The sequence below is a fragment of the Oncorhynchus kisutch genome, linkage group LG6 (genome assembly GCF_002021735.2).
Source record: "Oncorhynchus kisutch isolate 150728-3 linkage group LG6, Okis_V2, whole genome shotgun sequence".
Taxonomy (NCBI): Eukaryota; Metazoa; Chordata; class Actinopteri; order Salmoniformes; family Salmonidae; genus Oncorhynchus; species Oncorhynchus kisutch.
The window spans coordinates 4,483,272-4,496,358 of NC_034179.2; the positions used below are offsets into that span (position 1 = coordinate 4,483,272).

Below are 13,087 nucleotides of genomic sequence, written 5' to 3' on the forward strand. Positions count from 1 at the left end.
GTGGCCACTACCAGTAGTAGTGGACTGGATACTGTAACCACAGCAAAGGCCCCTGCCTAGGAAACACATGTCAACTCAATGCTGGCCTCAGGCCTGTATCTATTTCAGTAGCATTCTGTTCAGACCACTGTAAAACACTGTCAAAACATAGGACCCTAAAATGACAGAGCTCAAACATGGTGAGTTGGTTTTAAAAGTCAAGTGGAAGGAGGGAAAGGTGGTTTGATTCAACAACAAACAAAAAATATCTGAAACTAAAATGAATTTCCAGGTGTGTGGCTGTAGGGAGTTCCTTTACTGAACACTACTCTCTAGTACTTAACAAAAATACAAATTAATGAACGACTAACTCAAACCCCAGCCAAATGGAACTGTAATGGTTTCTATTGGAGATTGACACCTACTTTAAAAATAATAATAATTCAAATGGATTAATGTTGTAAAGTCAGAATTTGATTGCAAATATAATGTCTGTCTGTCTGTCTGTCTGTCTTCCCATCTGTCTGAGGTGCTGGCTCACAACTAGTGCCACTTCCTTCTTGAGTGATGTCACACCTCTCCTCTCTGACTGAGGGTTATAATAGACCTGTGCCACTGGGGTGACCTCTCTCTCCCTCTGACTGTGTAATAGACTTAGAAGAAGCTTAGATTGACAGCACGTGCTAAAGGCTATACTCTCTTTTTCATGTACATCTTTCCTTCCTCCTTTTATTTCGGTAGAAAGGAGAGGTAGCCATACAGGTCATTTCCTGTTTGATAGTCACACCCTCGTTATGCTGATGACAAACAGAAAACAAAGACAAACGATAAGACCATCCTGTTGCTATAAGCCCTTGACAACAGACTTAAAGCAATGTGTCTGACATTTCATAACAAATTTGATGTTTCTTTTTTCAGGATGACTTCAAAAATATTGTAATAATCTGAGATACATGACAAGTCCACGAAAGACGTGTAAGCACAAATATTGACTTTATAATGATATGATGTTTTGTTATAATAACAGTAACAGACAAACAAACGGCCTATAGGACAGGCAAAGCTGTATAATAAAAGACATGAATGACTTCGACACCTACTGTGACTGTCAAAATCACGATAGAAATTAGGAAGTTAATTAAAGTACACCGGTGTCATCATATTCAAGAACAAGATCAATGTCAAATGTGCCAAATCATTGATGTGTAGAGGAGCTCTGTCCCGGTCACAGGAAAGACGTGTGAATACCAGTCATTGGAGAATAACCAGAAGGAAACGTTCGAAAGAACGTATCAGAAAATATCTAGTTTCCAAGTCAACAGATTCTTCATAAGCAACAGAACGAATGTGAACATGTTCCCAGCCCTAAAACATCACGCATATTGGTGATAAACAATTACAAAAAAAAAAATCACGTAATGTTGGACTAATGTTTGTTCTCAACAAGCTCGTCTCGTTACATACAACTATCACTTCGACTAACCGTGAAGCTTGAAAGACGTACACAATGTTGCCAGCATTACGGCATGCACAGCTGACAACCGAATCGTCATCGATATCGGTTCCTAATACACCGGGTACACTTACTTTTTGAGAGTCCATACCGAGGACCGAAACACAAATATAATCAAATCCAATGCATAGGCAGGCAGGCGAAGTTCTCTCCAAAGAGGAAGACGATTACCCCACTGGATGGCGGAGCATAGTGCACGTACATGCGCAGTAGTATTTTTAACCCTCGCCCTCATAAATTAGAGGCGATATACAAATGTAGACTGGTTGCGCCCTCCACTGGACTAGAGAAGAATGTCTTTGATGTGTTAGTAAACGTGTCATACGTCAGTGGTCACGAGGGGTAGGGTTTTGCAGAGGGATTCCACTTCTCCGAGATTTCCCCCAAAGTCTCGCGGTAATGGTTGGTTGCTGTGGTAACGTCAAAAGAAGTGTACTGCTAGCTAGCTTGCTTGCTACAACAAAAATACAAACAATCAATTCACAGTCAAGTCATATTGAGCGGTTTGACACCTATACAAAACACGAGGTAAGTTGGTACACTTATATTATGCATTATAGCTACCTTGAAATTGCCCCGAGAAAAGAGACAACGGTTTCATTTGCAAACTAGCTAGCAACATCCAGCTACCATTAGCCTAGCTAGCTAACACGTTACTAGTAACTCAGCTAACTAACGGTACTTCGCTCGGAAATGCACCATGCCTCTGTTTAGTTTAGCCTTGCCAACGTTACTCCAGGCAGTTGCTTGTCGTTGAAAGACTGATTTTCTCCTGCAGGATTTTGTGGAGAGGAGAGAAACCAGTGTGAATAGATGGCGAGCCAGAGGCCACCGTCAGGTAGACCGATGAGTCGGGGGTCTCTTGTACCAGGGACTGGGAGACCTCCAACTGCCATCAGACCTCCACCCACAGCCGTTAGGGTCGGAACTGGGGTAAAGCCAAGTCACAGTTTTGATGTTTTCTTGCAGATCCCTGACTAACTATCATCACCCTTTTACACACCTTCTGTAGCGTATGGGACATACAGTACAGTTCATAATGAAAGTCCACACACACCATTTTGCTGGCTTAAATCTAAAAAGGAATTCAAATTGAAAATGTTTCCCTTACAGATCTACACTTCCTGCGCCACATTTTCAAAGTTAATGAAAAAGTAGAGAATATTTTCTAAAAATAAATAAACAAAGATGTCTTCACACCCCAGAGTTAATACTTGGTGCAAGCACCTTTGGCAGAAAATACAGCTGAAAAACACTTTGAATACGATCCTACCAACTCTGGACAACTCCACTGGCAACATATATCCATTGTTGTTGTCAAATTTTCTCAAGCTTATTGGGTTTAGTTGAGAATCATTGATGGTCCGCAATATTCAAACATTGTTTCTGATTTTCAAACAGATTTACTGTGCACTCATGGCCCTCAGTACACGAGGCGTCATTGCAGTACCTGGTTTGAATCCAGGCTGCATCACATCCGTGATTGGGTAGGGCGGCGCACAATTGGCCCAGCATCGTCTGAGTTTGGCTGGGGTAGGCCGTCATTGTAAATAAGAATTTGTTCTTAACTGACTTGCCTAGTTAAATATAAAAATTAAGTAAAATATTCAGACCCCTTGACTTTCCCACATTTTGTTACATTACAGCCTTATTCTAAAAGGGATGAAATAAAACATGTTCCTCATCAAACGACACACAATACCCCATATTGACAAAGAGAAAACAGGTTCTTCATCAAACGACACACAATACCCCATATTGACAAATAGAAAACAGGTTCTTCATCAAACGACACACAATACCCCATATTGACAAAGAGAAAACAGGTTCTTCAAAATGTACATAAGTATTCAGTCCCATCTCTATGACACTTGAAATTAAGCTCAGGTGCATCCTGTTTCCATTGATCATCTTTGGGTTGTTTTTACAACTTGATTGGAGTCCACCTGTGGTAAGTTCAATAGATTTGACATAATTTGGAAAGGCACACACCTGTCTATATAAGGTTCCACAGTTGACATTGCATGTCAGAGCAAAAATCAAGCCATGAGGTCAAAGGCAGGATTGTCTGAATGCCAAGCGTCATGTCTGGAGGAAACCTAGCACCATCTCTACGGTGAAGCACTGTGGTGGCAGCATCATGCTGTGGGGATGTTTTTCAGTGGCAGGGACTGGGTGACTAGTCAGGATCGAGGGAAAGATGAATGGAGCAATGTACAGAGAGATCCTTGATGAAAAACCTGCTCCAGAGCGCTCAGGACCTCAGACTGGGGCGACCCTTAGCACACAGCCAAGAAAACGCAGGAGTGACTTTGGGACAAGTCTCTGAATGTCCTTGAGTGGCCCAGCCGGAGCCCGGACTTGAACCCGATTGAACATCTCTGGAGATACCTTAAAATAGCTATGTAGCAATGCTCCTTATCCAACCTGACATAGCTTGAGAGGATCTACAGAGAAGAATGGGAGAAACTCCCCAAATACAGGTGTGCCAAGCTTGTAGCGTCATACCCAAGAAGACTCAAAGCTGTAATCGCTGCCAAAGGTGCTTCAACAAAGTACTAAGTAAAGGGTCTGAATAGTTTAAATTTAGTTTACAGCAGTAATTGCTGCTGAAGGTGCTTCCAGCAAGTATTGACTCGTTTGAAAACATACAGTGGCTTGCGAAAGTATTCACCCCCTTTGGTATTTTTCCTATTTTGTTGCCTTACAACCTGGAATTAAAATATATTTTTTGGGGGGTTTGTATTATTTGATTTACTCAACATGCCTACCACTTTGAAGATGCAAAATATTTTTTATCGTGAAACAAACAAGAAATAAGATGAAAAAACAGAAAACTTGAGCTTGCATAACTATTCACCCCCCCAAAGTCAATATGTTGTAGAGCCACCTTTTGCAGCAATTACAGCTGCAAGTCTCTTGGAGTATGACTCTATAAGCTTGGCACATCTAGCCACTGGGATTTTTTTCCATTCTTCAAGGCAAAACTGCTCCAGCTCCTTCAAGTTGGATGGGTTCCGCTGGTGTACAGCAATCTTTAAGTCATACCACAGATTCACAATTGGATTGAGGTCTGGACTTTGACTAGGCCATGCCAAGACATTTAAATGTTTCCCCTTAAACCAGTGTTGCTTTAGCAGTATGCTTAGAGTCATTGTCCTGCTGGAAGGTGAACCTCCATCCCAGTCTCAAATCTCTGGAAGAGATTTAGCGTTTCACAGTCCCTGCTGATGAAAAACATCCCCACTGCATGATGCTGCCACCACCATGCTTCACCGTGGGGATGGTGCTCTCGGGGTGATGAGAGGTGTTGGGTTTGTGCCAGACATAGCGTTTTCCTTGATGACCAACAAGCTACATTTGAGTCTCATCTGACCAGAGTACTTTCTTCCATATGTTTTGGGAGTCTCCCACATGCCTTTTGGCGAACACCAAACATGCTTGCTTATTTTTTTCTTTAAGCAATGTTTTTTTTCTGGCCACTCTTCCGTAAAGCCCAGCTCTGTGGAGTGTACAGCTTAAAGTGGTCCTATGGACAGATACTCCAATCACCGCTGTGGAACTTTGCAGCTACTTCAGGGTTATCTTTGGTTTCTTTGTTGCCTCTCTGTTTAATGCCCTCCTTGCCTGGTGGACGGCCCTCTCTTGACAGGTTTGTTGTGGTGCCATATTCTTTCCATTTTTTAATAATGTATTTAATGGCGCTCCGTGGGATGTTCAAAGTTTCAGATATTTTTTTATAACCCAAAACTGATCTATACTTCTCCACAACTTTGTTCCTGACCTGTTTGGAGGGCTCCTTGGTCTTCATAGTGCCCCTGGCTTGGTGGTGCTTTGTGGTGTAGCAGACTCTGGGGCCTTTCAGGACAAGTGTATATATACTGAGATCATGTGACAGATCATGGGACACTTAGATTGCACACAGGTGGACTTTATTTTGTGACTTCTGAAGGTAATTGGTTGCACCAGATCTTATTTAGGGGCTTCATATCAAAGGGGGTGAATACATATGCACCCACCATCTTCACTTTTTAAATATTTTCTTTTAAACAAGTAAAAATGTTTAATTTCACTTCACCAATTTTGGACTATTTTGTGCATGTCCGTTATATGAAATCCAAATAAAAATCCATGTAAATTACAGGTTGTAATGCAACAAAATAGGAAAAACGCCAAGGTGGATGAATACTTTTGCAAGGCACTATACACATTCAAGAAATTATCATTTAAAAAATATATATATTTTATTAATTTTGAAAATGTTTTATACTTTTTCTTTCACTTTGAAAATGTGGAGCTGGTTGTGAAGATCAGAAGAAGAAAAAAGTTATCCTTTTTAGATTTCAATTTAAGGCAGGAAAATGTGACAATTGCAAGGGGTGTGTAGACTTTCACATGGCACTGTAGCAGGGTTCTCCCCAAAGAATGTAAGAGGTGGACTGGCTGCGTGCGCCATTTTTTAAACTTTATCATTTAAGGCCATTTGTTGCTCTAGATTGTAGGAAATGGCAGTTACAGGTGTTATAAAATAACATCTCTGAGTCCAAGAGGGGTCATGGCCCACCTTCAGCCCCCCCCCCCCTCCCACCCCACTGTACTTTATTTCAAGTAGATAGGTAGTGCTTACCAAGACATGATGTACGCTAGCTATTTAAAATCCTTTATAAATTGTAGCTCCTTTCTAGTTAATTTTAAAGTGGAATCTAAGCAACATTTCTAGTTGAATAATGTCTTGTGTGTAATGTGTAGATTGTTCCGGGTACTGGGCGTCCTGGAACCAGAGGAGGAGCCCTAGGGACCCCTGGTGTTCTCTCTGCTCAAATTAAAGTGGCCGACCGGCCAGTCACCCAGCAGGGCCTGAGCGGCATGAAGACTGGCATGAAGGGTACAGTATTATTATTTACCTGTATTATAAACCTGTATTATTCACCCATATTATAAACCTGTATTATACACCTGTATTATACACCTGTATTATACACCTGTATTATACACCTGTATTATACACCTGTATTATACACCTGTATTATACACCCATATTATAAACCTGTATTATAAACCTGTATTATAAACCTGTATTATAAACCTGTATTATAAACCTGTATTATACACCTGTATTATACACCTGTATTATACACCTGTATTATAAACCTGTATTATAAACCTGTATTATACACCCATATTATACACCCATATTATACACCTGTATTATACACCTGTATTATACACCTGTATTATACACCTGTATTATACACCTGTATTATACACCTGTATTATTCAACTGTATTATACACCCATATTATACACCTGTATTATACACCTGTATTATTCACCCGTATTATTCACCCGTATTATTCACCCATATTATACACCCATATTATACACCTGTATTATACACCTGTATTATACACCTGTATTATACACCTGTATTATACACCTGTATTATACACCTGTATTATACACCTGTATTATACACCCATATTATACACCTGTATTATACACCCATATTATACACCTGTATTATACACCTGTATTATTCACCCGTATTATTCAACTGTATTATAAACCTGTATTATAATTTATTTATTCGTTATTTATCCAGGTAAGTTGACTGAGAACACGTTCTCATTTGCAGCAACGACCTGGGGAATAGTTACAGGGGAGAGGAGGAGGGGGATGAATAAGACAATATTGTAAACTGGGGATTATTGTGGAGGTTTGAGGGCCAGATTGGGAATTTAGCCAGGACACCAGGGTTAACACCCCTACTCTTACGATAAGTGCCATGGGACCTTTAATGACCTCAGAGAGTCAGGATACCGGGGTCAACACCCCTAACTCTGACGATAAGTGCCATGGGATCTTTAATGACCTCAGGGAGTCAGGACACCAGTTTAACGTCCCATCCGAAAGACGGAATTATAAACCCGAATTATAAACCTATGTTATTCATCTGTATTATACACCTGTTATATACGCAGAGTGTACAAAACATTATATTGTGTTGCACCTCCGTTTGCCCTCAGAGCAGCCTCAATTCCACAGGGATGCTGGCCCATGTTGACTAAAAGATGTTCCCACAGTTGTGTCAAGTTGGCTGGATGTCCTTTGGGTGGATGTCCTTTGGGTGGATGTCCTTTGGGTGGATGTCCTTTGGGTGGTGGACCGTTCTTGATACACACCGGAAACTGTTGAGTGTGGAAAAACCCAGCAACGTTGTAGTTCTTGACACACACAAACCGGTGCGCCTGGCACCTACTACCATACCCGTTCAAAGACACTTAAATGTTCACCCTCTGAATAGCACACATACACAGTCCATGTCTCAAGGCTTAAAAACCCTTCTTTAGCCCGTCTCCTCCCCTTCATCTACACTGATTGAAGTGGATTTAACAGGTGACTTCAATTGGGGATGATATCCTTCACCTGGATTCACCTGAACAGTCTGTATGTCATGGGAAAGTCCAGGTGTTCTTAATGTTTTGTACGATCATTGTATTCACCAGCCATATCTTTCCTCTGACATCAGTCCACGTTAATGTGTGGCACAGTCCCCAAAATATGTCCTTCGCTCCCTCTCTGGTAAAATATAAACATGCAACAGTTTAGGACCTCCAAATAAAAACACAACCTTATAATGTGATGATTTTGGTATCGAAGTCTTGTCTCACACACAAATGATTTTCTTATCTGTCTGTCATGACATCAAATCAAATCAAATCAAATGTATTTATATAGCCCTTCGTACATCAGCTGATATCTCAAAGTGCTGTACAGAAACCCAGCCTAAAACCCCAAACAGCAAGCAATGCAGGTGTAGAAGCACGGTGGCTAGGAAAAACTCCCTAGAAAGGCCAATACCTAGGAAGAAACCTAGAGAGGAACCAGGCTATGTGGGGTGGCCAGTCCTCTTCTGGCTGTGCCGGGTGGAGATTATAACAGAACATGGCCAAGATGACATGAGATCTGTCTCTCTCTCGCTCTCATTTTCCAGGACCTCAGAGGCAGATTCTGGATAAATCCTACTACCTTGGCCTTCTCAGGTAAGCCTGAATAGAACATATAGAACCACGTGTTGTATACTGTATCGTCATGTGCCGTGGTCTTCTATGTGTCTCAACAGGAGTAAGATCAACGAACTGACAACGGAGACCAGCAAACTGCAGAAGGAGATTGACACCTTCAATCAGGAGAACTCTGTTTACCTCTCCTATGAGAAAAGGTAAAGTAATCAGATAGGTCTATTTGTGCATCGTGTATTTCCTAAGGGTGGTTTTGTATCGACAACTCAGAGACACCCCTTTTTGTTGTTGTTTAATCCTCAATTGGTTCTCATGTTCTCATCATCCAAGGTTTATATGGATGGTCTCTAATGGTCTTGTTGTTTTACCCCCTGCAGAGCAGAAGGACTTGCTGGTGAACTGAAAGATCTACAGGGACAACTGGCAGATTACAACATGGTACACACGGTTCTATTTTGATGAAGACGATATGATGTTATTATTTTAGGATGTACTAAACACTGCCGTTACACCTTTGTTTGTTTTGAATTTCAGCTAGTTGACAAGTTGAACACCAACACTGAGATGGAGGAAGTGATAAATGACTTCAATATGGTGACTACATTTGATCATTTTAGCAAACAGTTTTATACGTGAATTATCTCCGAGATAGAATACGTTTAGTTTCAGTCCTAACCCTGACTGTTTGCATACTGTGTTTTGTGTAGTTGAAAGCACAGAACGACCGAGAGGCTCAAAGTATGGATGTCATATTCACAGAAAGACGAGAGTAAGTACTCAAACATTTATTTAATATGACAAAACCTTAGACGACCTACACCAAGGGTCTCCAACCTACACCAGGGGTCTCCAACCTACACCAGGGGTCTCCAACCTACACCAGGGGTCTCCCAGGGGTCTCCAACCTACACCAGGGGTCTCCAACCTACACCAGGGGTCTCCAACCTACACCAGGGGTCTCCAACCTACACCAGGGGTCTCCAACCTACACCAGGGGTCTCCAACCTACACCAGAGGCCTCCCAGGGGTCTCCAACCTACACCAGGGGTCTCCCAGGGGTTTCCAACCTACACCAGAGGTCTCCCAGGGGTCTCCAACCTACACCAGAGGTCTCCCAGGGGTCTCCAACCTACACCAGGGGTCTCCCAGGGGTCTCCAACCTACACCAGGGGTCTCCCAGGGGTTTCCAACCTACACCAGAGGTCTCCCAGGGGTCTCCAACCTACACCAGAGGTCTCCCAGGAGTCTCCAACCTACACCAGGGGTCTCCAACCTACACCAGGGGTCTCCAACCTACACCAGGGGTCTCCCAGGGGTCTCCAACCTACACCAGGGGTCTCCAACCTACACCAGAGGCCTCCCAGGGGTCTCCAACCTACACTAGGGGTCTCCCAGGGGTCTCCAACCTACACCAGAGGTCTCCCAGGGGTCTCCAACCTACACCAGGGGTCTCCCAGGGGTCTCCAACCTACACCAGGGTGTCTCCAACCTACACCAGGGGGTCTCCAACCTACACCAGGAGTCTCCAACCTACACCAGGGGTCTCCAACCTACACCAGGGGTCTCCCAGGGGTCTCCAACCTAAACCAGGGAGTCTCCAACCTACACCAGGGGTCTCTAACCTACACCAGAGGTCTCCCAGGGAGTCTCCAACCTACACCAGAGGTCTCCCAGGGAGTCTCCAACCTACACCAGGGGTCTCTAACCTACACCAGAGGTCTCCCAGGGGTCTCCAACCTACACCAGGGGTCTCTAACCTACACTGTAGGCGACCTACACCAGACGACCTACACCAGAGGTCTCCAACCTACACCAGAGGTCTCCAACCTACACCAGGGGTCTCCCAGGGGTCTCTAACCTACACCAGGGGTCTCCAACCTACACCAGGGGTCTCCAACTCCAGTATGATTGACCTGTTGGACACCCCTGACCTCCACCATGTTTGACCTGTTGGTGACCCCTGACCTCCAGTATGATTGACCTGTTGGAGACCCCTGACCTCCACCATGTTTGACCTGTTGGTGACCCCTGACCTCCAGTATGATTGACCTGTTGGAGACCCCTGACCTCCACTATGTTTGACCTGTTGGTGACCCCTGACCTCCAGTATGATTGACCTGTTGGAGACCCCTGACCTCCAGTATGATTGACCTGTTGGAGACCCCTGACCTCCAGTATGATTGACCTGTTGGAGACCCCTGACCTCCAGTATGATTGACCTGTTGGAGACCCCTGACCTCCAGTATGATTGACCTGTTGGAGACCCCTGACCTCCAGTATGTTTGACCTGTTGGAGACCCCTGACCTCCAGTATGATTGACCTGTTGGAGACACCTGACCTCCACTATGTTTGACCTGTTGGAGACCTGGGTTACAGATGGGAGAACTATGGCTTTCTGATTCAGTGATTCAATCCCATTCACTAGCACAGATACTATCAGTGCTAAGTAGAATAGATACATTATTCTGTGTTGTGTTGTCTTTGTAGTTCCCAGTCTCAATGCAGTGGTCCTCTATGTATCCATCCGCCCCCTCCTCATCACCCAACCCATCCTGCCCGTGGTCCAGCTCATGGGTGCTGGTCTCCGTATGCTCCATGCCCAAGCTGAAGCTAGAGTAGCATCCTGTAGTGAACATGTTAGCATCCTCCTCCTCTCTCAGCCACTGGTGCCGGTAGTTGAACAGCAGCTTGTACCAGGACTGGGTCTTGACGGCACACACGATGAGCATAGAGGTGGTCAGGGCGATGGCTACCATACCCAGGAGAAACTTCCAGGTGTTTCCCACAACTGGCTTCCCACTGCCACTGACTGGGACTATGCCTGGGGGAGGGATAGGAGCAAACAGACAGCCAGGCATCCCACTGACTGGGACTATGCCTGGGGTAGGGATAGGAGCAAACAGACAGCCAGGCATCCCACTGACTGGGACTATGTCTGGGGGAGGGATAGGAACAAACAGACAGTCAGGCATCCCACTGACTGGGACTATGCCTGGGGGTGGGATAGGAGCAAACAGACGGGTGCTGTAGGTGCTGTAGGTGTCATGGAGAGCAGGTAATTTGCCCCCGGTGATGCATTGTGCAGACCGCACCACCCTCTGGATAGCCCTGCTGTTGTGGGCGGCGCAGTTGCCGTACCAGGCGGTGATATAGCCCGACACTGGCCCCAGTGTTGAGGATCAGTGAAGTGCAGGTGTTGTTTCCTACCTTCACCACCTGGGGGCGCCCGTCAGTTAGGCCAGGATCCAAGGCCTAAAGCTTAAAGTCTCCTCAGGACATGGGCCTCCTCATACCACAGTGTCAATAGAGGCAATAAGCCTCCTGTCTCAGGGTAGCAGTGCTGATCTAGGATCAGGTTGCCCGTGTCCATGTCATATTATTCATTAGGAACTAAAATGCAGCACTGATCCTAAATCATTACTAATACTCAGAGACGCTTAATGAGTAAAGGGCCCTGGTGTCACTTTTTAACAGTCTTCGAGATCTGCTTAGAGTGCTCCTCCTCATACCACTGTGTTATATAGTCTAGTCATTAACACCTCCTCATACCACTGTGTTATATAGTCTAGTCATTAACACCTCCTCATACCACTGTGTTATATAGTCTAGTCATTAACACCTCCTCATACCACTGTGTTATATAGTCTAGTCATTAACACCTCCTCATACCACTGTGTTATATAGTCTAGTCATTAACACCTCCTCATACCACTGTGTTATATAGTCTAGTCATTAACACCTCCTCATACCACTGTGTTATATAGTCTAGTCATTAACACCTCCTCATACCACTGTGTTATATAGTCTAGTCATTAACACCTCCTCATACCACTGTGTTATATAGTCTAGTCATTAACACCTTGTGAAGTCATCAGCTCCTCCAGTAGTCAACAGTTGGTTCTCAGTCCCAGCTCATCCAGTAGTCAACAGTTGGTCCTCAGTCCCAGCTCCTCCAGTAGTCAGCAGTTGGTCCTCAGTCCCAGTTCCTCCAGTAGTCAACAGTTGGTCCTCAGTCCCAGTTCCTCCAGTAGTCAGCAGTTGGTCCTCAGTCCCAGTTCCTCCAGTAGTCAACAGTTGGTCCTCAGTCCCAGTTCCTCCAGTAGTCAGCAGTTGGTCCTCAGTCCCAATTCCTCCAGTAGTCAACAGTTGGTCCTCAGTCCCAGCTCCTCCCTTAATCAACAGTTGGTCCTTAGTCCCAGTTCCCCCAGTAGTCAACAGTTGGTTCTCAGTCCCAGCTCATCCAGTAGTCAACAGTTGGTCCTCAGTCCCAGCTCCTCCAGTAGTCAGCAGTTGGTCCTCAGTCCCAGTTCCTCCAGTAGTCAACAGTTGGTCCTCAGTCCCAGCTCCTCCCTTAATCAACAGTTGGTCCTTAGTCCCAGTTCCTCCAGTAGTCAACAGTTGGTCCTCAGTCCCAGCTCATCCAGTAGTCAACAGTTGGTCCTCAGTCCCAGCTCCTCCAGTAGTCAGCAGTTGGTCCTCAATTCCAGCTCCTCCAGTAGTCAACAGTTGGTCCTCAGTCCCAGCTCCTCCCTTAATCAACAGTTGGTCCTTAGTCCCAGTTCCTCCAGTAGT

At 44.5% G+C, this 13,087-nt stretch overlaps 2 protein-coding genes across 5 annotated transcripts in view; one reads left to right on the forward strand and one right to left on the reverse strand.

The window, feature by feature from the left end:
• Window positions 1–1,689, reverse strand: part of LOC109880397 (FSD1-like protein) — a 66,748-nt gene extending 65,059 nt beyond the window's left edge. For all 4 annotated transcript variants that reach the window (XM_031826033.1, XM_031826032.1, XM_031826031.1 and 1 more), the window contains exon 1: window positions 1,567–1,689. In XM_031826033.1, coding sequence (XP_031681893.1) covers window positions 1,567–1,581 — 15 coding nt within the window. In that variant the 5' untranslated portion in view covers window positions 1,582–1,689. The remainder of the gene's footprint in view (window positions 1–1,566) is intronic.
• Window positions 1,690–1,870: 181 nt separating this feature from the next.
• Window positions 1,871–13,087, forward strand: part of ift74 (intraflagellar transport 74) — a 51,387-nt gene continuing 40,170 nt past the window's right edge. Inside the window, exons 1-8 of the mRNA XM_031826028.1 lie at window positions 1,871–2,020; window positions 2,271–2,425; window positions 6,242–6,377; window positions 8,487–8,535; window positions 8,616–8,714; window positions 8,892–8,952; window positions 9,049–9,108; window positions 9,222–9,283. Coding sequence (XP_031681888.1) covers window positions 2,306–2,425; window positions 6,242–6,377; window positions 8,487–8,535; window positions 8,616–8,714; window positions 8,892–8,952; window positions 9,049–9,108; window positions 9,222–9,283 — 587 coding nt within the window. The 5' untranslated portion in view covers window positions 1,871–2,020; window positions 2,271–2,305. The remainder of the gene's footprint in view (window positions 2,021–2,270; window positions 2,426–6,241; window positions 6,378–8,486; window positions 8,536–8,615; window positions 8,715–8,891; window positions 8,953–9,048; window positions 9,109–9,221; window positions 9,284–13,087) is intronic.